Source organism: Protopterus annectens, chromosome 15.part0, assembly GCF_019279795.1.
Source record: "Protopterus annectens isolate FY-2018-M chromosome 15.part0, PAN1.0, whole genome shotgun sequence".
In the NCBI taxonomy this organism is placed as follows: domain Eukaryota; kingdom Metazoa; phylum Chordata; order Ceratodontiformes; family Protopteridae; genus Protopterus; species Protopterus annectens.
In genome coordinates, this window is record NC_056749.1 from 604476610 (window position 1) to 604500930 (window position 24321).

Below are 24321 nucleotides of genomic sequence, written 5' to 3' on the forward strand. Positions count from 1 at the left end.
CCTCTGTTGCTTTTTTAAAGCTATCTCGCTATGTTAAACTCCTTTAACATATCGAGACACCTTTTAAAAAGCAATGGAGATCTTGCTTTCTTTGTTGCTTCCACACCAAGCTCTGATGTACTGCATAAGTATACGCATGCGCAGCACATCAGAACTGCCGCAGAATACCAGACAGCTGCAGAAGGGCAGCACCGAGGCATTATACAATGTTATTATTTAAGAAAAGTAAGTATTTTTTTTCTTAAATAATGTCATTGTATAATAGCAATAACCCACTTCTGGGTGTGGGTAATGCTGGATTTACCCACGGTTGTCTTTTTTTGGACACTCAGGCTTTGCCCTCGTGATCAAACCACACCGACCGTGGGTAAATCCAGCATTACCCACACCCAGGCATGGGTTATTGCTTAATTATACTATTACTTTATTAACAGGACAGTTAAGGTAAGTGGGCTATGATAATGCAACATAAATAGGTCCAGCCTACCGATCAAGAGATGCAAGCTTGTGGCATGAGGTCAGTAACTTTGGCAGAGAATTATGTGGTGATCATCTTAGAATTTGTTTCTATTGCATGTCTCTTCTATCTGTAAGCTTGTTTTCAGGAAATTAACTATGATCTACAGTCTCCCAGTTTGAATACAATCAGGACATATGTAAACCCGATTGCCATTCTAAGTACCTAATTGATAATCTAATCGTATAGCTTTTGAAAGGGACTAGAAGGCAAGTGAACCACAAAATATATGGAATCATTTCCCTAAATCATGAGCATGAGGAGTCCAGAGATGCACTTCCAAATTAAGATCTACCGTTTAGGAGAAAAGCAGGGCTTGGATGGAAATGTAAGTAATAGTTTTTGGATAAAACAAAGAACCACGGACTAACCGCAAACTGAGATAAGAAAATAAAAAAACAGCTCAATGCGTATAATGTCACAATGAAGGCAATAAGATTTAGCGCTTTCTTCCACTTTATTTTAAAAACGTGAACTTCTTCAGAAAAAGACGTGTGCCCTCCCAAACACAAGTCTTTTAAATGAATTAAACAGGATATGATGTCATAAATTTTCCATTTAAAAATGCAATGTTAATTTTCCAATATCTTAAAATTATTATCTCAAAATGCAATATCTTTACATTAAATACATTATTAAACATAATATAACAGTTATAATAGATATCAATGATGCTTGAATATGCAAAAATGTATGTATAATCTTGTATATATCTCATACGCAAGAATCATGCTTACATATAATTATAATATAATATTATAAATTAATATTATAGATGTTAATTTTTAGATAACAAGATATAATAGATAATAACATTCCTGATTACTTTACTAGATGGTGTCAGCCTAAACTGGCACCCTATATATAACTCAATACAAATGTAGCCAAAATAGCAATATTCTAAGAAACCTCTAATAGATCTTAACATATAAATAGATGACAATGAGATGGATGACGCAATAATGTCCATCAAACATCACATTAGTTACTAATTTAAAACATCTCAAGTTATATATATGTATATATATGTGTGAATAAATTTTTACACACATTAATTATTTATATAACAAAAAACATTTGATGTTGATAACCTCATTGAGACCTGGAAATTGATCTGCCCCCAAAAATAATTGCCAAAGAGCTTCCTTCTGTTCTAATCTGTTATTAACATCTCCCATAAATGTACCTTTATCTGTGAAATCCAAAACACAAAATTCGAACTTTTTAAATTCTCTGCATACTAAAGCGTGTCTTGCTAGAGCATTATTTTTGTCCTTATTTTTAATAGCCAGGACATGTTCATATATCCTGCATTTCAGAACTTGAACAGTTTTGCCTACATAATAACATTCGCAGGTCACACAGGAGGCTAAATAAACAACATAATCACTATGACAATTAAAATATTTCCGTGCCCAAAAAGTTCTTTTTAAGTGCTTCAAAGTTACAAAAGACGTATTACTTAAGAATCTACATTGTCTACAGTTATTACAAGCGAAAGTACCCTTTTTAGTAGTTACATCTCTAGTCCTAGATTGTGATGACAAATCAGCTTTTTCTAAAATCTTTCTGATGTTATTAACTGTTTTGTAAGTAAATTGTGGTCTCATTCCTAGACAGCCTACTAGGTCTTTATTACCCAAAATTATTCTCCAGTTTTTCTCTATAATGTTCTTAATCTCCCTTAGTTCATTCACTATAGGGAGTGGGAATGCTGTGTAGAACATGTTTAAATTTTGCTCTAATTTGTTTGAAATCTGACCTTCTTGTTGTACTATTCTCGGTGTTTCCACTAATATGTCTGTGGCTAACAAAATTGGTTTTGCTACACCTTCCCTTAATTTTGTTACTTCTTTTTCCAACTTTTTAATCCAGTTGATATTGTAACCCCTCACGACAAACATTTTCCTCAAGATCATTAATTCATCTCGATAGACTTGATCTTCTGTAGTCAGTCTACTTAGCCTTATCATCTGCCCCTTCACAACACTCTTTTTCATGTGTTGGGGATGAAGGCTATCTTTGTGGAGGTATTGATTTGTGAAACACGATTTCCTAAAGATCTTACTTAGAATCTTACCATTTATATCATTTATATATAAATGCAGATCTAGAAAATGGATGTCTCTCCCAAAATTTCCCATTTTAAAAAATAGAAAACTCGTAGTGTTGTTCAAGTCAGTGATCATTTCACTGAACTCCCATTGTTCACCTTTCCATAAGAAGAACAAATCATCACTGTACCTAAAGTACATCAGGACCTTGTCAAAACTAAGGTGATTTTTCAGAAACTTCTGTTCCCAATTCGACATCACTATGTTGGCAAAAGCCGGGGCCACTCTAGCCCCCATCGCTACTCCAGATGTTTGCTTATAAAACACATAGTTAAATTTGAAAAAATTATTATCAAGGACTATTTCCATAAGGGAACATAATGTATTAACCTTATTACCACTCATATCTGTGTTCTGTGCTAGATACTCTCTCATATACTCTATCCCTTCCACCTGGTCAATAGAAGTATATAAACTCTTAACATCCAATGTTGCAAAATTGACTTCCTTTTCTAATGTTGGAACTTTTCCTAGTATCTCCAAAAGTTGCCAGGAATCCCTAAGAAAATATTCCGCTTTTTGTGCCACAGGATTTAAAATACTGTCAAGCCAAATAGAGATATTCTCAGTTTTCGAATTTTTGGCTGATACTATTGGCCTAAATGTGAGATCTTCCAAACCATATTGTAATTTAGGTATACCGAAAAAATGTGCCATTGTAGGATGTTCTGCTAGAAGGAAATCATAATCATTCTTCTCAATTTCACCCTGACAAAACATATCAAATAAAAGGACATCTATTTTCCTAAAACTGATTTTCACACATTCTATAGTGACTTTGCAATAGTTGGCAGTGTCTTTTAGCATATCTAATATTCCTCTATTATAGTCAATGGTATTCATGACTATAATCTTTCCCCCTTTGTCTGCTTTCATTATTCTAACTTCAGAATTGTCTGATAACTCTTTTAAAGCATTATTTTCAGTTTCACTCAAATTGTTATATTCACTAAACACTGAAATTTCTTTAAATTCTTTTTCACATAGACTCTGAAAGACTTGCAGTGTGTTAATTGGGGGGGGTTAAATGTACTAGGCTTAGTTGGTAAATTATTCTTAGAAGTATTATAGTCAATAATGTCTTTAAGAATATATTTCAAATTTAGTTTGCGTAGATATAACCTAAAATCAACCAACAACCTACTTGTTTCCACCCTGTTAGATGGAATGAAGGTAAAGCCTTTGTTAAGTACACTATATGCATCTACAGACAACAATAAATCACTTAAGTTAATCACATTTAGAGTGTAATCAATGTCTTTAGTAGATGGAATCACCATCTCCTTTTGTTTTTGCCCTTCATTTTCCCTTTCTGTTGTGTGGAATTGTACCACCTTGTAGTCCTTTTCTCTTGTACCCTTTGTTGATGAAAAGGGACATTTGATTGACGATGTTGCTGGCTTGCTACTGCATAACTCTCAATTTAGTCGAGCTTGCGACTGCATAATCAACTCGATGATGCCCTACATTTACATCAACATTATTCAAGTTATTGTCATTAATTTCAGTAGATGATTCTGGTTCCTTATCTTTTACAACCTCCGGATCCAATTCTGGGTTCGGAGAGTTGCCCACAGCTGACTCACCATTAGACTGTCCAGGCCCATCTAATACTCTATTAATAGTCTCTAGAACATTAGAAGTATTATATGTTGAAACCCCAGTAGTTTTATGCGAATCCACAATACTTATATAGGCTTCATTAGAACCATAAGTCCTAATGTCCCTTGTGAGTTTATGTTGCTTTCTTAAGACTATAGTGGACCAATGTTTATCAGCCTTGGCCTCTATACCATTATATAATGTTGACAATTCTTGAAAACAATCTTTCTTTTTAATAGAATCATCCAACTCCTTGATTCCTGATTTCACTTTAATCATCTCAGCCTCGTAGTGTTTAACTAGTATACCCATCATAGCTAGACCAGCATCATTGTATACTTTAATAATCATTTTGGATAAAATGTCACCAGGTTCCACACAATTAGGGAACTTTGCAGTCCGTAAACCTTGCGGGACAATACTACGCTGAATACACTCGGTTAGATACTGTATTTCTAAATCGAGTGTAACGTACTTAAACACCAATTTTTCCAGATCGAAAATTAACTTTTTACATGACTTTATATTGTTAGTGTTGGTGTTGTACTTACTTAATGTCCGGTTCGTCAAACTGCTCTTTATGTCCTTGAACGGATTCTTTATCTCTTTGCAAACATAGCCCCAAACATTATGACTAGATGGAGTTCTCATATCACCATTACCATCCATTTGGATAGTGTTTGCCAGAACGCTGTTAGTAACTGGCGCTTGGTGCCTTAAGAGCGACGCCGGATCTCTCCGTGTAACCCCTTCATTGTCGTCTCGCTTAGAACTATCCTGTAGACAATTGTAGACTATCTTCGTGATAGTGTGTAAAGTTCTTGGTCCACATCCATGGTACGAATCTGCTCTTCAGCTCGATCGACCCCCGGTGTGGAATGTATTGTTAAATCCAATAGATTATCCAGGGAGGAAGCCTCTGTAGACATAACCACGCAAAATGCTGTAAACTGAACAAAACAAAGAACCACGGACTAACCGCAAACTGAGATAAGAAAATAAAAAAACAGCTCAATGCGTATAATGTCACAATGAAGGCAATAAGATTTAGCGCTGTCTTCCACTTTATTTTAAAAACGTGAACTTCTTCAGAAAAAGACGTGTGCCCTCCCAAACACAAGTCTTTTAAATGAATTAAACAGGATATGATGACATTAGAAAAGGAAGTCAATTTCGGAACATTGGATGTTAAGAGTTTATATACTTCTATTGACCAGGTGGAAGGGATAGAGTATATGAGAGAGTATCTAGCACAGAACACAGATATGAGTGGTAATAAGGTTAATACATTATGCTCCCTTATGGAAATAGTCCTTGATAATAACTTTTTCAAATTTAACTATGTGTTTTATAAGCAAACATCTGGAGTAGCGATGGGAGCTAGAGGCTGGCGCTGGAGTAGCGATGGGGAGCCAGAGTGGCCCCTTTGCCAACATAGTGATGTCGAATTGGGAACAGAAGTTTCTGAAAAATCACCTTAGTTTTGACAAGGTCCTGATGTACTTTAGGTACATTGATGATTTGTTCTTCTTATGGAAAGGTGAACAATGGGAGTTCAGTGAAATGATCACTGACTTGAACAACACTACGAGTTTTCTATTTTTTAAAATGGGAAATTTTGGGAGAGACATCCATTTTCTAGATCTGCATTTATATATAAATGATATAAATGGTAAGATTTTAAGTAAGATCTTTAGGAAATCGTGTTTCACAAATCAATACCTCCACAAAGATAGCCTTCATCCCCAACACACAAAAAGAGTGTTGTGAAGGGGCAGATGATAAGGCTAAGTAGACTGACTACAGAAGATCAAGTCTATCGAGATGAATTAATGATCTTGAGGAAAATGTTTATCGTCGTGAGGTTACAATATCAACTGGATTAAAAGTTGGAAAAGAAGTAACAAAAAAGGAAGGTGTAGCAAAACCAATTTTGTTAGCCACAGACATATTAGTGGAAACACCGAGAATAGTACAACAAGAAGGTCAGATTTCAAACAAATTAGAGCAAAATTTAAACATGTTCTACACAGCATTCCCACTCCCTATAGTGAATGAACTAAGGGAGATTAAGAACATTATAGAGAAAACTGGAGAATAATTTTGGGTAATAAAGACCTAGTAGGCTGTCTAGGAATGAGACCACAATTTACTTACAAAACAGTTAATAACATCAGAAAGATTTTAGAAAAAGCTGATTTGTCATCACAATCTAAGACTAGAGATGTAACTACTAAAAAAAGAACTTTTTGGGCACGGAAATATTTATATTGTCAGTGTGATTTATGTTGTTTGTTTAGCCTCTGTGTGAACTAGCTATTGTTACTATGTAAAACTGTTCGAGTTCTGAAACACAGGATATATGAACATGTCTTGGCTATTAAAAATAAAGATAAGAATAATGCTCTAGCAAGACACGCTTTAGTATGCAGAGAATTTAAAAAGTTCAAATTTTTTGTTTTGGATTTCACAGATAAAGGTACATTTATGGGAGATGTTAATAACAGATTAGAACAGAAGGAAGCTCTTTGGCAATTATTTTTGGGGGCAGATCAATTTCCAGGTCTCAATGAGGTTATCAACATCAAATGTTTTTTGTTATATAAATAATTAATGCGTGTAAAAAAATATTCACACATATATATACATATATATAACTTGAGATGTTTTAAATTAGTAACTAATATGATGTTTGATGGACATTATTGCGTCATCCATCTCATTGTCATCTATTTATATGTTAAGATCTATTACATCATTGATATCTATTATAACTGTTATATTATGTTTAATAATGTATTTAATGTAAAGATATTGCATTTTGAGATAATAATTTTAAGATATTGGAAAATTAACATTGCATTTTTAAATGGAAAATTTATGACATCATATCCTGTTTAATTCATTTAAAAGACTTGTGTTTGGGAGGGCACACGCTTTTTTGAAGAAGTTTCAGCTTTTAAAATAAAGTGGAAGAAAGCGCTAAATCTTATTGCCTTCATTGTGACATTATACGCATTGAGCTGTTTTTTTTATTTTCTTATAATAGTTTTTGGATATCTTCATGAGGGCCACTACCAAGGTCCTCACACTACACAGCTAGAAATCTTAAATTTTGTAGGGTATAGATGTTTCACCTACATTGTCATCTATAAAGACATTATAAATGTACTGGATGAATGAGGGGATATAACTAGCAGCTGTCTGGTGAGCAGGCAGAAATAGGTTTGCTTATAATGAAAGAGTTACTCATTTTTGATGCCATTCAATTATATCATTCCTCTTTAGTTGAAAACCTGGCCTAATTTTTTAACTTCTTTAACCCAAGAGCTTTTTGGGAAAGCTTTGGAGGAGAGCACTGAGGACAGTCCATCTAGTAAAAGTATAAGTAAAGCCTAGGCATATCCAGCTTCAGTTATTGTCTCAATCTTCTTTAAGAGTTAGGTATATGGTACTTTTATAGTAGGAGAAATTAATGGTTTTCAGTTTTCTAAATCCCAGCTCAACACATTTCTCTGAGGTGATACATTCCTTTCATATCACAAAAGGGAAACAAGTTAGAAGCCAGGGTATTCTATGTGGCTTTCACTGCCATCTACCAGCAAATGGAAGTCCTACTTAGACATGCTTGATTGCAATGTACTATACAATGGACATATGGTCCTACATTCTCCTCTGTTGTATTTGGGCTTACATGTGGAATCAGCTGTGAACATCTAAAAATTCAAAATGTTCAGTCCCATTTATGCAGTTGCCTAAGTGATGTACTGAATGGAAACTCATGACAAATACAGAGCAGTTAGGCTAGAGGAACATTTTGACAAGTACAATATGAAGCTCAAAGCACCACCCAGAGATTCCAGTCCTACCATGCTAAGAGTTTAATACATAAATTTTCCTGGACTGCAGTAAGATTAAAATCTTTGCTATCAGGAGGTGAAGATGCCAAGTGACTTATTCAGTACTTAAAACTTGGTACCCCAAAGGTAGAGTTATACTGCTCTTTAAAGAGTGGCAGGGAACTGAAACTCTGAACAAGAGAATCAGATTTAGATGCATTGACTTTATAACGGGTCCAAGACAATGTGACACATAACTGGGACAGAACTATCCTGAGTAACAGGATGACTTTCATCTCAGCGGATCTTATTTCTTCTCCTCAGACCAAATGACACATTAACTGAGATAGCCAGGGGTTCTACCAGAATGGCTAGTATTGAGGTGTATGGGTAACCCTGCCTAAGACTTCAAGACATCTGTATTTTACTGATGTTGTTGGTATAAAGGGAAAACATGCAACAGATGCCTTGCTGTCACATTAGTTTGTGAGATATAACTCAAGGCTTTATCAAATTCCCCCAGGTGTGGTTGCATTGATTACCCACCAGATCTTACTGCTGCTTTAATGGCAGAAATGATGGCCATAAAGCGAGAGAGGAGGCTAAGTTAAGGAGGGGAACAAAAAGAGATAACTCAGAGGCACCCAGTAGCTCAGAAGCCTGAAAAGGCTGTGTACCAGCCATGGCCACAGTTGTTTACACATGGTAAAGATAGAGAGACCAGTAAGCAACCTTAATTGGCTTCAAGGTCATACCTGATGGGGAGGATCCCGCTACAGCATTCTGCACCTGGTGATGACTGTATTATCCTGAACACTGAGGATTATATTATGGAACTTCAAGTTGTAAATGATGGACAAAGTCTTTCTTCCCATGGCAGATCCAAATCCATGGATTTAAAGCATCCATACAGTAATAGGGTGAAATAACTGTGCATTGCATGCATCCTGTGATGTAGACTTTCATGGGACACCCTTCAGAAGCAGTATACTGAGATGCATTGAACGACCTTCGTGAGTATGCAAGATAACCTGTTTTTTAAATTTGGAAACCTATTGTATTATGCAACATTTTGAAAAGGCAGGCTTGGACACTGTACACTGGTAAATTCCAAAAGGTACACACAAATGATAGATTATTTGGTCGAAGTTGGAGAATGAAGGCTTGGCATCACACTATTAATATAGTAGTGAGAGTGTTACATATTTATTCCAAGCATGAAAATGTCTGTGTTGGCGTATCTCCCTTTTGGGATCTGTTATCAGTACAGAAGCTACTGACAATCATGCTTAGGTACTACCGCTGAACTGGTACATTGTTTGTGCACAACTGTATGCATAGCAAAAATTACATGCAGTAAGTGGAGTATATTGATTACAATCTGAATATGTTAGAAAGCTAAGCCAGTTATACTCTTCCAGGCCACAAGGCCAGGTCATAACAGCTTTCAAAAGTGCATAATGACTTTGGTCATGCATCTGTTAAAGTTGTTAAAATTGGATGTTGTGCTACATCTCATACAGCAACTTCCACAGGACAACACTGGCAATGATTTGACAAATTTAATGGCTGTAGTACACTTTGTCTTGCCAAACAAATAAAAGAGTGGCAGGTGAAGTGTTTAATAGCTTTGAAAGCTGTTAGCTTGGCTGTATGTGTGGCATCATTAAGTGTGTTATAGCTTTAAGTGCTGTTCATGTACCTGTATATTTTTCTTTAGCTAGTAGTATATCAAAGCAGCTAAAGTTCCATGTACCAAAAAGAATTATGATTGAGTCTCTTCTATCATAACTAACTTGTTATGTGCTCTTAAAATGCATATCAAGATTCACCACTTGTAGTGGACTTCACTTTGCCCTCAAGGAGAATTTCTTGTTTTCCATTTCTTGAACACATAACAAATTGGTTATTATCTGGGACCTGGTCATGATCCTCTGTATTTTGAACAAGAAGGACATTGATAGCCAAAATGAACTGTTGTAACTACCAGTGTTCTCAGCAATGTATGGCCTTGTTCGGCTGGGCTTACTTTGTACACAGGACTTTACTGAGGATTTGTGCAATAGCATGAAGAGTTTTCTTCATCAGCTGCATGTTTCCCCTGGTGAAATGATGTACTATATGCAACCCAGCCACAATAATGTATTAGTGTATCACAATATAATGCAGTGTATCACAATATACTGCAGTGTATCACAATATAATGCAGGGTATCACAATGTAATGCAGTGTATCACAATATAATGCAGTGTATCACAATATAATGCAGGGTCTATCTGCCTTACCATTAGCCATGAAAACAGAGGCATGTCAGGACAGGCTGATGAACACTACTGGGAATATCAAAACATAGTATATTAGGTCAGCACATTTCCTTATGTATTATAATGTAAAGGATGGCACATTTCTTTAACTGTTATAATGTTAGTTAGGTGCAGCTCATCTCGTTATTTGTTATAATGTTGGATGAGGCACATCTCTACAGATATTATAACGTTGATTGTAGCATCTCTTTATAGGTATTATAATGTTGGGTGCTGCACATCTCTATAGATATTATGTTAGGTACAATACTTCCCTGTAGGTGTTATAATGTTGGTGCTGCACATCTCTATATGTATTATGTTGTGTACAGCACATCTCTGTAAGTGTTAAATGTTGAGTGCTGCACATTTCTATAGGTATTATAATGTTGGGTGCTGCACATCTCTATAGATATTATGTTAGGTACAATACTTCCCTGTAGGTGTTATAATGTTGGTGCTGCACATCTCTATATATATTATGTTGTGTACAGCACATCTCTGTAAGTGTTAAATGTTGAGTGCTGCACATTTCTATAGATATTATAATGTTGGGTGCTGTACATCTCTATAGATATTATGTTAGGTACAATACTTCCCTGTAGGTGTTATAATGTTGGTGCTGCACATCTCTATATGTATTATGTTGTGTACAGCACATCTCTGTAAGTGTTAAATGTTGAGTGCTGCACATTTCTATAGATATTATAATGTTGGGTGCTGCACATCTCTATAGATATTATGTTAGGTACAATACTTCCCTGTAGGTGTTATAATGTTGGTGCTGCACATCTCTATATGTATTATGTTGTGTATAGCACATCTCTGTAAGTGTTAAATGTTGAGTGCTGCACATTTCTATAGATATTATAATGTTGGGTGCTGCACATCTCTATAGATATTATGTTAGGTACAATACTTCCCTGTAGGTGTTATAATGTTGGTGCTGCACATCTCTATATGTATTATGTTGTGTACAGCACATCTCTGTAAGTGTTAAATGTTGAGTGCTGCACATTTCTATAGATATTATAATGTTGGGTGCTGCACATCTCTATAGATATTATGTTAGGTACAATACTTCCTGTAGGTGTTATAATGTTGGTGCTGCACATCTCTATATGTATTATGTTGTGTACAGCACATCTCTGTAAGTGTTAAATGTTGAGTGCTGCACATTTCTATAGATATTATAATGTTGGGTGCTGCACATCAATATTGATATTATTATGTTGGGTGCTGCACATTTCTAGAGGTGTTATAATGTTGGGTGCAGCAAATCTCTGTAGGTAGTATATTGTTAGGTATACCACATCTGACAATGTTGTGTGCAGCATATCTGTATAGGTATTATAATGGTTGCAGCACATCTCTATAGGTATTATAATGTTGGTTGCAGCACATGTCTGTAGGTATCATAATATTGGGTGCAGCACATCTCTGTATGTATTATAATGTTGGGTGCAACACATCTCTTTAGGTAATATAATGTTGGATGCAGCGCATCTCTATAGGTATTATAATGTTGGGTGCAGTACATCTGTATAGGTATTATATTGTTAGGTGTACCACATTGCATTATTTATTATACTGTTGTGTGCAGCACATCTCTGTAAGTATTATAATGTTGGGTGCAGTACATCTCTGTAGGTATTATAAAGTTAGGTGTACCACATTGCATTATTTATTATAATGGGTGCATCACATCTCTGTAGGTATTATAAAGTTAGGTGTACCACATACCATTATTTATTGTGCTGTTGTGTGCAGCACATCTTTGTAGGTATCATAATATTGGGTACAGTGTATCTCTGTGGGTACTATAATGTTTGTGCAGTACATCTGTATAGGTATTATATTGTTAGGTGTACCGCATTGCATTATTTATTATACTGTTGTGTGCAGCACATCTCTATAAGTATTATAATGTTGGGTGCAGTACATCTGTATAGGTATTATATTGTTAGGTGTACCACATTGCATTATTTATTATACTGTTGTGTGCAGCACATCTCTATAAGTATTATAATGTTGGGTACAGGGTATCTCTGTAGGTATTATAATGTTGGTGCTGCACATCTCTGTAAGTATTATAATGGGTGCATCACATCTCTGTAGGTATTATAAAGTTAGGTGTACCACATACCATTATTTATTGTGCTGTTGTGTGCAGCACATCTTTGTAGGTATCATAATATTGGGTACAGTGTATCTCTATAGGTACTATAATGTTCATGCAGTACATGTGTATAGGTATTATATTGTTAGGTGTACCGCATTGCATTATTTATTATACTGTTGTGTGCAGCACGTCTCTATACGTATTATAATGTTGGTGCTGCACATCTGTAAGTATTGTAATGGCGTAGCTATTGTAATGTTAGGTATACCACATCTCATTATTTATTGTAATGTTGTGTGCAGCACATCTCTGTAGGTATCATAATATTGGGTACAGTGTATCTCTATAGGTATTATAATGTTGATGCTGCACATCTCTATAGGTATTATAATGGGTGCAGTACATCTCTATAGGTATTATAAAGTTAGGTGTACCACATCTCGTTATTTACTGTGCTGTTGTATGCAGCACATCTCTGTAGGTATTATAATATTGGGTACAGTGTATCTGTGTAGGTATTATAATGTTGGTGCTGCTCATCTCTATAGGTATTATAATGTTGAGTGCTGCACATCTGTATAGCTATTGTAATGTTAGGTATACCACATCTCATTATTTATTGTAATGTTGTGTGTAGCACATCTCTGTAGGTGTTATAATGCAAGTTTTAGTGATTCCATTTAGGTATTGTAATGTTAAGTACAGCACATCTCTTTAGGTGTTATAATGTGAAGTGAAAAGGATCCTTTTAGGTGGTTTAATGTTTGGTATAGCACATATCCTTAGTTGTAATACTTCTGTATTGGGAAGTGTTATTGAAACAAAACAGTGTAAGAAATTTCTCTGTGTGCAAGATTTTCAGTCCATATATCTCTAGTTAATCACTGTATATTGACCAGATCAGACAAAAGTAGTAGAAGTAGCAAACTTAAACTCGTCTTAAGTAAAAAAAAAAATAATAAAAAATATATAATTGTACAGAATTACTAAGTATTTGAAAGTAATCCAAGCAAGGCAGGCAGTCTATTTTCAGATGAAAATCCTTTATTAAGTACACAGACAAGATTGCTTACTTTTGAATACTTGGTAATTCTGTACAATTATATATTTTTTTATTATTATTATTATTATTTTTTTTTACTTAAGATGAGTTTAAGTTTGCTACTTCTACTATTTTTGTCTGATCTGATTAATATACAGTGATTAACTAGAGATATATGGACTGAAAATCTTCCACACACAGAAGTTTCTTACACTGTTTTTTTTGGGCCCACTGCACTTGTTTACTGGGTTGTTTTGAGACTCTGGGGATACTACGGAGATTACTTGTTTTTTTTTTTTTTTTTTGGGAAGTGTTATTGACTAACATTCCTATATTGTTTTGCCATGGTCATTTGTGTTATACTTGGCTATGGAAAACTTACTGTATACTTCACTTTCTTATAAGCAGTTGAGAACTTATTGGTCAAAAATCTGTGTGGCAGTCATTGCAGAGGTTTAAGGCTATGAGTAGTCAATGATCTGCTTCGTGTCGTGTGAGGTTTGATTTTGTCAGCTGCCATGTACCTATACTAAAACTCTGAGCAAGCCAGTTAACCAGACAGTGCTCCAGAGTTAAGTGCAAAGAAGGTCTATGTGGATCAATATTCTGTGGTTAACACACAGATAAATAAATAAATAATTATAGAGAGCACAACCTAAAACTCCCTACAGAGACTGAAAAAAACATTATTTCAGAGTGGCAAATCTTTTTACATTTACCTATGTGAGGCGCAATACACCTACCCTCCAACTTCTATACTATCTATCCATCCAGTCATCTATCTATTTCAGCTGACTGTGCATTCTCTGAGGATTAACTAAGTTTGAGATTGTCTTCCCTGGTGGCTTTTGAACTTGACCACCTTTCACTATCTGCTTTGTCAATCAAAGAGTGTTGATATATATATAAACACTCTGCAGTGTGCTTCTCCATTTTAGTGCCAGTAGATGGAATGCATCCCTTGCCATAAGGACATTCATGCTAAGCATGCTTAATAGGCGATAGGGACAGTGTGGAATTGTTGGAACCAGGTGATCGTCATTGGTCATAATCATAACGTTCACCATGCCTAGGTGTGGTGGCTGATATGGACAGAGATGACAGTGATGCATTGTCCAGAATAATGTGTGGTAGCTTTGTAAACCCAGACTGAGACCATCTACCTTATATTCAGACTCTTGCATGGCCTGCAGAGGCACAATGGAGAGCATTTGCCAGATACCTCATGGGTACACAAGTGGATGCCATGTTGGCTACCACTGACCTACTCAAACTTGTTTGCTTCAAATCCTAAGATGCCATGTCACTGTGCGTTTGTTGCAGGTTATTCTGCAGGCCATGCAGCTATTGCAAATCCTAATGCAGCCATTCACTGTGTTCACCATCTCTACCATGGTGTGTAACAGCTGTTTGTGACTTGATCATTGAGTTGAATGTCTGCTGACTGATGCCATATCAGGGAAAGACCTGGATTCATAGTAGTGACAGACACCAGGACTCCTCTCCCATATAGTAGATATGCATGAGCAAGAGGCCATACTCCTGAGGAATGCCATCCAAGATGGCGATTCTAGTGTAGTTTTTTTGGGACTCAAACTGACTTCACATCCAGAACTAAACTTAGCTGATGCCAGAGCTTTGATTGGCCCCTCCACCATTACCTCATATGTGGAGAATGTCTGTGTGCCCTCCAGTGTTGTTGCTACTGTTAGTGCCACTGTATCATCCCATGGTACCATGTTGCCACCATCATTATCATCGACTGCAGGTGACCTGCTAATGTTGTATTACACACATATAATTCTATTGTGCTGATCCCTCCTTCTTTGGAACCTATGACAGTGTAAAAAAATAACATACCTGTGGCAGTGTTGTAGCATATACCTTGATCCTCAAACTGTGACACACATACTGGTATATGCCAATTATATGTATAACATATGGGCATATGCATATGTTGAGGTGCAAGTTGTTGCAGTTGCAGTCCTTGTGTACCTAAAAAACAGATGACTAGTTACTCTGCAGAAGAAAACTATAACAACAACAAGAAATGGCTACAAATTGTAGTGTTCATCCTGTTACTAATATGATGCATTGCCTATATACACTCAGCCAGTCATTAGCATCCTAGCTCCCCATCCAAGCCACTGTCAAGTCCGATGGTCCACTTACCTGCCCCAGAGGGGTCCACTTACCTACCCCAGACATGTTTACCAGAAACTCTACTACTTCTGCAAGATGCTTCTATGTTGGTAGTCCTCGGTGATGTCTTTTGCCTTGGTTATTGGCATGCAGTATCATATCAGTGACTCTATGCCACACCTGTACTATTGTCCTATTATGGTTACCAACAACACTGATGACTGATGTCCTGCACTATTCCCTGCCACACTTGGTTCCAGAAAGCCTTGTTGGGTTTATCTTTTTTTTTCAGGATGGATAGCTGTATGTGCATAGGGCTGCAGTAACACCTCCATCTCCTAGCTGGTGAATTATAGCTATTGATCTTCTGTCGGGCTCATGATAAGACATATATACCTGAGGACTATACATATCAGATAGTGTGTGTGTGTGTGTGTGTGCGTGTGTGTGCGTGTGTGTGCGTGTGTGTGTGTGTGTGTGTGTGTGTGTGTGTGTGTGTGTGTGTGTGTGCGTGTGTGTGTGTGTGTGTGTGTGTGTGTGTGTGTGTGTGTGTGTGTGTGTGTGTGTGTGTGTGTGTGTGTGTGTGTGTGTGTATGTGTGTGTGTGTGTGTGTGTGTGTGTGTGTGTGTGTGTGTGTGTGTGTGTGTGTGTGTGTGTGTGTGTGTGTATGTGTGTTTATGTGCGGGTTTGTGTTTGTATGTGCTGTTCTTGGGAGGACAGATATCTGTCTGCGTGACCATTTTCATCCTGTCCTATACCGATGGTAGCAACAGACATGCTATCACTTCCTCAAATCTTGTAATGCTGTCCTCATGGACAGTAGTGCTGTGCACATCCTGTAGATATATCATTTTATAGACTTAGCCAAAACTTGAACTATGTACAGGGGATATTGTTTCTCCCTCTAGCATGTCTTGCATTGGGAATTGGTGCAGAGGTTAAGGTTGTGAGGTGTAGTCTCTATGAAAAAGGGTTTGATTCCCACAGCCTTTGTTTGTCTATTGCCTGACCTTGAGGAAGTTACTTAACCAGACTTTGCTCCTGGGTTGTCTCTGAAAAGGGACTGTGTGTCTGGTGGGTCTACCTGATTAACAAATATGATGATTATTATTATTATTATTATTATTATTATTATTATTACAGTTGATTCATATAGGCCACAGTGTGGCAATCCTAGGAGGCATTCACCTCTTATGCTCTTGTGATATGTTCTCTGTCTTGGTGAACATCCCCCAGCTGGACCTTAACCTGTCATACCCTGGTGCTCTGTTGTCCATTATGGCTCACCCAAGCTGAACAGTAGCCTGTTATGTCTTTATGCTATATTCTCCATTATGATGTGCCACCCAGACAGACATTTACCTTGCCATACCCTTGTGTTAATTTTCTCTATAGTGGTGAGCCATCTTAACTAGATATTCCCCTGTAAGACCTTGTTGCTTCTTTCTCCATCATGACAAGTCCCTCCCCCTACTGGACATTCCCTCCATCATTCCCTTGTACTGCAGCCTGTATTATGGTAAGTCCCTCACCCCTGCTGGACTTTCACCTGTCATGCCCTTGTGCTGTGTTACTTCACTCAGTCTACTATTTCCTTTTTGTCTCTGTTGCTGTCATTCACCATGACTACTCAGTGCACTGCAAAGGTACATTACCAGGCAACTTGTCTTTTTCAATATGCCTGTATCACAGTACACTCTATTCCTAACTTACTCTTTTTAATGCGATTTTCTACAGTACGTTGACCATCCTTTTTATCAAACTAAAATGGGCCTACTAGTGCAACATTTATGATAATAAGGTAACTTATAATGATTATCTCTGAATCACTGCTGTTAATGCATTGTGCTGTTAGATCCAGGCAGTGCTAACAAGTTTGTCCCTGCCAGTTCTCTGATTAGTAGCAGGTACACACTGTGTTCATGCATGGAGACTGCAAAGCCTATAGCTTCTTGAATCTGTGCTTGTGACACTTTTGTTAGCGCACTGTTGCCTCCCAATGATGCACATCAGATGTTGTCCAAAGTGTGTACCTGTGAACACTGTACATTAAGACCTACATAGTGAGCATGGCCTCTGGTGCTGAGTTTAGCAGGGCTATCAGCAGCACTTGTGAGTCACTATGATGGTCCATTATATAAAAGTAATACCTGGTACCAGATTGCCAGTGAGTGATACTACTGGCATTACCTGCTCTCTTACACAGTACCAGCATTGCTATGTTGACCACCAGAGCTACTAGTCTGACTTTGTCTGCCAGTGGGAGGCAGAGGTTAGAAAAAATATGCCAATGTTTTTAGTAAGAACTGTATATAATGCTGTAGTTTTGGTTATCTATTTCCTTGCCTTCTTTTCACAGGATCACATTGCACTGACTTGTCACTAGTTTTGTTTCCAGAATAGCAAATAAGAGAGAGAATTTAACAGTTAAGCCTGTCTCCAAAGATCTTGTAGACTATCCAGGCAGCATAATATGTATATTATGTCCATGGTAATGCTGTGTAATTGCAGCTCTGTATGTAACAGATGCGTATTGATATATTTTTAATACTTTTTGTGTTATTTCTCATCCTACTAAGGTCCAGCTGTGGTATGGGATGCAGACTGGCAATGGGCACCTGGGTCTGAACCAGATGATGTACCTGATGCAGTCAGCAGTGATCACCAGACCAGCTTCTCAGCAGGATGACAAAGGTTACCCTGCCGAAGGTGACCTGGAACGTTCACTAGTAACCTCTGTGGCCTCTTCCTGGGAGCAAAGTGGAGGTTTCTGTTTGAGAATAGCCAACATGCATCTTTCTTGGTCACCCCGTGTCATGTGTGGCAGTTGGTTGCTTCTGAGATGCACCAGCAGATGGTTACCTGTACCAGGACCATGGCCTGCCTAATGGCATGGTTGAGACAGTCAAATTACCTTCCTTTCCTGACCATCAGTCCACCACAGTCAGATCCTGCCCATGTTGACAGCCACTGAGGAGACTGACATATATGTGAGCTCTCACTGGGCAGGTCAGATAGGCCCCCCTCTATTCCAAGTTATCCCTGATCCTGCTATTCACTTCTCTCATTTGTTATTTTCAACATTCTGTTTGTAGTACAAATCTTCCCATCAGCAATTGCTTTTCTTCTGTATGTATGTGTCTAAACACTTTTGTGTCTACCTTTGTTATTTAAACAGCCCACCTGTGTATGTCCAATGTTTTTATTTTCTTCCTGGCTTCTGTCAGGGAAACAGTGGGCAGAATGTAATATAAAATGTTTCATTTTCACAAGCTTGCACAGTCTTGCATTCAGAAAAAGCAACATGGCCAAGATCTACACAGTCATTGGGGGCTTGTGCTCACTGGCAGAGCATTCAGTTACTGGGACCTGGCTAGTGCACGTTTGCTAATCAGCTCCACAATGAAGTCTTCTCTTGTAAATATTCTCTGTTATGGACAGTTGTTCATTGCTCTCAGCCACTTTATTTTTTTTATAGCCACCCAATGTATGTTTTTATAGCCACCCAATGATTAGACTTAAATCACCTTGTTACCAACTTTGTTTCACTGCCCTGGCACATGCTCACATCTGACTGCAACTCCTTCTCCCTTGTCAATGTCACTGAATGATACTCTATCCAAGAATCTCACTGTATGATATACTATCTAGTAATATCACTGAATGTTACTCTATCCAATAATCTCACTGTATGATACTCTATCTAGTAATCTCACTGTATGACATACTATCTAGTAATATCACTGAATGTTACTCTATACAATAATCTCACTGTATGATACTCTATCTAGTAATCTCACTGAATGATACTCTACCCAATAATCTCAATGTATGATACTCTATCTAGTAATCTCACTGAATGATACTCTAGCCAAGATTCTCACTGTATGACACTCCATCTAGTAATCTCACTGAATGATACTCTATCCAATAATCTCACTGTATGATACCCTATCTAGTAATCTCACTGAATGATGCTCTATCCAATAATCTCACTGTATGATACTCTATCTAGTAATCTCACTGAATGATACTCTATCCAAGAATCTCACTGTATGACACTCTATCTAGTAATCTCACTGAATGACTGACTGATACTCTATCCAATAATCTCACTGTATGATACTCTATCTAGTAATCTCACTGAATGATACTCTATCCAAGAATCTCACTGTATGACACTCTATCTAGTAATTTCACTGAATGATACTCTATCCAAGAATCTCACTGTATGACACTCTATGCAATAATCTCACTGTATGACACTCTATCCAATAATCTCAGGGTGAGATACTCTGTCTCATCCAGCTACTTCCCAAGTCATTAAATCAACTCCGGGATCACATCTAGATAAACTATCGACCTGCAGCTATCATGCAGGGGTAACCTGGATCCCCCACAGATTTTCCACCACCTATCATTTTATCCTGACTACTTTATCTAGTTCTACTGTTCATTCTGCTGCTGCTAGTCAATTTCCAGTCCATTTACCCTTCTGATGGTAACTGCTCTGTCTTCTCCTCTCTGCCATTAATAAAACCCGCTCTTTCTTCTTGTGATTCCTCACTAGTAGCTAAAATTGGTAATTAACTGCTACTTCTCAGCCTGCATTTTTAACTACAAATGAATACTTCAGACTTAACTCTGTCTAGTCTAATTGAAGTAATTTGTGTCTAACATTTCTGTACACTGTCCCACAAGTGAAAGTCCTCTTATTGTTGTAGATGTAAATATTTTCCCTTATATTTTTGATTTATTGCAAGTTGTTTGCAGGTAAACTAGTCCATGTGTTCTAGCAGACCATGCACAAAATAAAATAAAGCAGAATGGCTGAGGGGTGCAGCACATAGTGTTATTTCCTCAAAATGCCTGTTTTTCCAGTTTGGTTCCTAACTGGTATGTCTGAATGTCCTCTCTGTATCCACGGGGCTTTTTGGTAGGCACTCTAGTTTCATCCCTCATCCCAAAACCATGTTGTAAATAAATTGGTGATTCTACTGATTGCCAGCAGACGTACATGCTGTGTGAATGTGTTTGTGTGTAGGTATTCATCCTGTGATAGAACTGCATCCCAACTCGATTGGTTTATTTACCTTGTACCCACTGGGGACTGCAATGGACTCTGCCTCTTCTGTGATTCTAAATTGTACAAAACAGGTATCACTGAATGAATGAAGAAATAAAAGTGAATACATTTTAAATCAAACAAGCAAATAAATAAAGCCACGTTTAGACACACATATTTGAGCAAGAAGAGTATTGTGTAAATGATTATAGCAGTTTTGGTTTTCTAAACCAAATTTATTAATAGATCACTTATTTTTCTACTTACAAATACTTAAGGAGACCTATTTCTTTGTGCACGGTAGTTACTTAACCTTCAGCTCTTCTAGTGCTCTTTTGCCTGGAACTGTAAATGCATTTTTGCTGACTAATAATTAGTCTTTAAATTATATGATCATTATAATGTATTTCTACAGGGTTTCCCACTTCAGTGTTTCTCATATTAACATACCAGTTTTTTCAGCAACATGCCATCTGACAGTGTGATGACTGTAACTGAGATCTTTAGAAACTGCAACTCCCAAAGTATGCATTAGACGGACATATGCCAAGTCTGAGAGTACATTATCTTGGAATGTTCTCCTGTTTCCAATACATAGCGATGTAAGTAACAAGGATGATGGGAGTGAAGACATAAGTGCTGAGCCCAATGTTGTTGTTGTTGTTGTGTCTTTCGGCTTTTCCCAGTTAGGGGTCACCACAGTGGAACTCTGGTCCACTAATGATTGGCAGATAGATTTTTACGTGCCGAGTTGCCAGCCCTTATGCACAACCTTCAACGAAGGTACGCCCATTTATGCATGTCTCCACTAAGAAGACGCTCTAGCTGAGAATCGAACCGGACAGCGTCTTACTGTGAGGTGACAATGCTACCGCAGCACCACCACCGCAGCAAGTGCTGAGCCCAATGCCTCCTACAAAATCTATTGAAAGTTGCAACAGTGACTTTCATAGTTTGCAGTTCTTCTGTCTGAATCACAGTTTATGCTTTGAACTGTCAAGGCTTGCACTAGGCACTAGAACATCTTGCACTTCCATTAGGGAGTCATTTGTTATGCCATCGCAGAGGCTCCCATTCATAAACTTAAGCATTTTCATTGTGCAGTTCCATCTGAAAAGATTACCTTGTAAAGCACTTATAAGCGTATCCCGTGGTGTAGAGTTGCTCAATAATAGTACCATAATTTGTGATGTAAGAGCATGAGAAGTATGCTGAAAACGTGGTACCAAAACACCATATTTTCAGTATTGTGTCATAAAATTTAATGTAGTTAATTGTTTAAACTACATTAAGAATATAATAGTTATTCTTTCTAAAGTGCAAGTTACATTTTTTCACAATGTTAAATAAAAATTTCACATCCTCTGTGGTATAAAATTGGATTTACGGCAATATGGAAAACATTATATTTACTTGTCTGTAATGTAGGGAAAGAAACAGTGTGTACTGAAAAAAAATCTCCACAGTCTAAAAAATGTGAGTACTATAAGCCAACATATAATTAGGAAAATGAAAACTCATTTCTCATTCACTCCAGTATCATGACATTTAATTTCAGACAAACATTTCTTTAGAATATCTTAACTATCGCCTTTCTTGGTACAAATATTTTCATGGTTTAGGTTTAGCTTTATTAACCACTTAAGACCCATCAGGTGCAAGAGTCTGTGTAAGACATCTAAATGACATTTAGTATTTTATGTTTTACTTATATTCTGGAGCATTGTTACTGACAGTTTGATCTAAGTGTTATTACCTCACAGTGTCTTCACTGTGAAGACGGTCAAGGCCTTTATATGGCATTTATATTGCCTTAAATGGGTGGTGGAAAACAATTTTGTAAATATGAATTAAAGCTCAGAGAATGACCTGACCCTTGTTTGATTCCATGGTGTAGAAGGATGAAGTCTTACTTGTGAATCAGGTAAGCTAGGATTGACTAGTGATCCAGGTCTTGAAGGATACAATGCTGTAAATATGAATTAAAGGTCAGGAAATTACCTGTTTTTTATTTGACTTCATGGTGTAGAAGGATAAAATCCTCTCTGTGATCCACGTGAGCTGGAACTGACTAGTGAGACAGGTCTTGAAGGATGCAATGTTGTAAACATGAATTAAAGTTGAAGGAATGACCTAGTTCTTGTTTGACTCCATGGTATGCAGGGATGAAATCCTTCCTGTGATCCAGGTGAGCTAATACTGACTAGTGAGGCCATGTCTTGTAGGAGCTGTCAAGGGAGTATGAAAGTAAGCAGCCATTGGTGGCTTACCCATCCTTGGGGGGGAGCACCTTGTCTGGATAGAGGTGCATGGCAAACAGTGTATAGGTGAAAGACGTGGTTGGCTCCATCAAGCCACATCTGCATGTCAGCCTTCATGGGACATGTGGTGAACATACCATCTCGCAGAGGAAGGTACAGCAGGCCCATACATTTGCAACTGGTGGAGGACTTAATGCCAAATCCAGAAAAATCTTGAGGGCTGTTGAAAGAAATTACCCAGATAAAATCACAAAAGTAGCTGAAAATTAAACTATGGGCAGTTATGAATAGAATACTAGGATCCATCCACCCACAACCACATTTTTGCACATGGGTTCAGGGTGTCACTTCAACAGTGACAATCATCTAGAGCCAAGGTTCACACCGCCAGGTAACTAGCCCTGCTGCTGTAGTTCTTCCACAACACACACACTCACACCTATAGCCAATTTAGAGGGTTCAGTCCACCTACTGCATGTGTTTGGAATGTGGAAGGAAACTGGACCACCCAGAGGAAACCCACACAAACACATTGAGGACATGCAGATTCCACACATAACTGAGAATCAAATTGGGAACTTCTTGATTTGAAGTGACAACACTAATTGCTGTAGCACTGTGCCACCCAAATAGTATACAAGGATGTGGTGTGGGAAAGCAGAGGCAGGAGAAGTGATTCAGAAACAGCACCCAGTACTCCAGAAGGACTTAGCATTTAAAGATGTAAGCCAGGAACTAGAATGGTGTGTGTGTATGTGTTTGTGAGAGGTGTGTGTGTGTGTGTGTGTGTGTGTGTGTGTGTGTGTGTGTGTGTGTGTGTGTGTGTGTGTGTGTGTGTGTGTGTGTGTGTGTGTGTGTGTGTGTGTGTGTGTGTGTGTGTGTGTGTGTGTGTGTGTGTGTGTGTGTGTGTGTGTGTGTGTGTGTGTGTGTGTGTGTGTGTGTGTGTGTGTGTGTGTTTGTGATGGAGAGGGTCAATTTCTATCACTTATAAGATGTTCGCCAGATTCTGGATGGATACGGGATCAAAATGAGGAGACTTGAGGCAGAATACAGTGAGTAGTTTCAATGGCATTTAATTTTATTTGATTGACAGCAGATCTCATTTTTCTCCCTTGTTTAGGTGTTGAAGTCCTTACAGGATACCATTTCCAGTCATAACTTAGCAACTCCCAGCATTCCTGTGGGAGTACTGACCAGTGAAGCACCAAAGGCCCTGTCCATTCAGACGTTTGAGGTAAGAGAGGGGTATAAAAATATCAGAACATGACTGAAAGGTGGATGGAGTGTTAACAATTTTTAAGTAGAGCACATAAG

At 37.6% G+C, this 24321-nt stretch overlaps 1 protein-coding gene across 1 annotated transcript in view; it reads left to right on the forward strand.

Annotated features, from left to right (window-relative positions):
• The window catches only part of LOC122789860 (phosphatidylinositol 3,4,5-trisphosphate 5-phosphatase 2A-like), a 1099782-nt gene that overhangs the window by 456561 nt on the left and 618900 nt on the right, over nucleotides 1-24321 (forward strand). The window contains exon 8 of the mRNA XM_044057294.1: nucleotides 24128-24241. Coding sequence (XP_043913229.1) covers nucleotides 24128-24241 — 114 coding nt within the window. The remainder of the gene's footprint in view (nucleotides 1-24127; nucleotides 24242-24321) is intronic.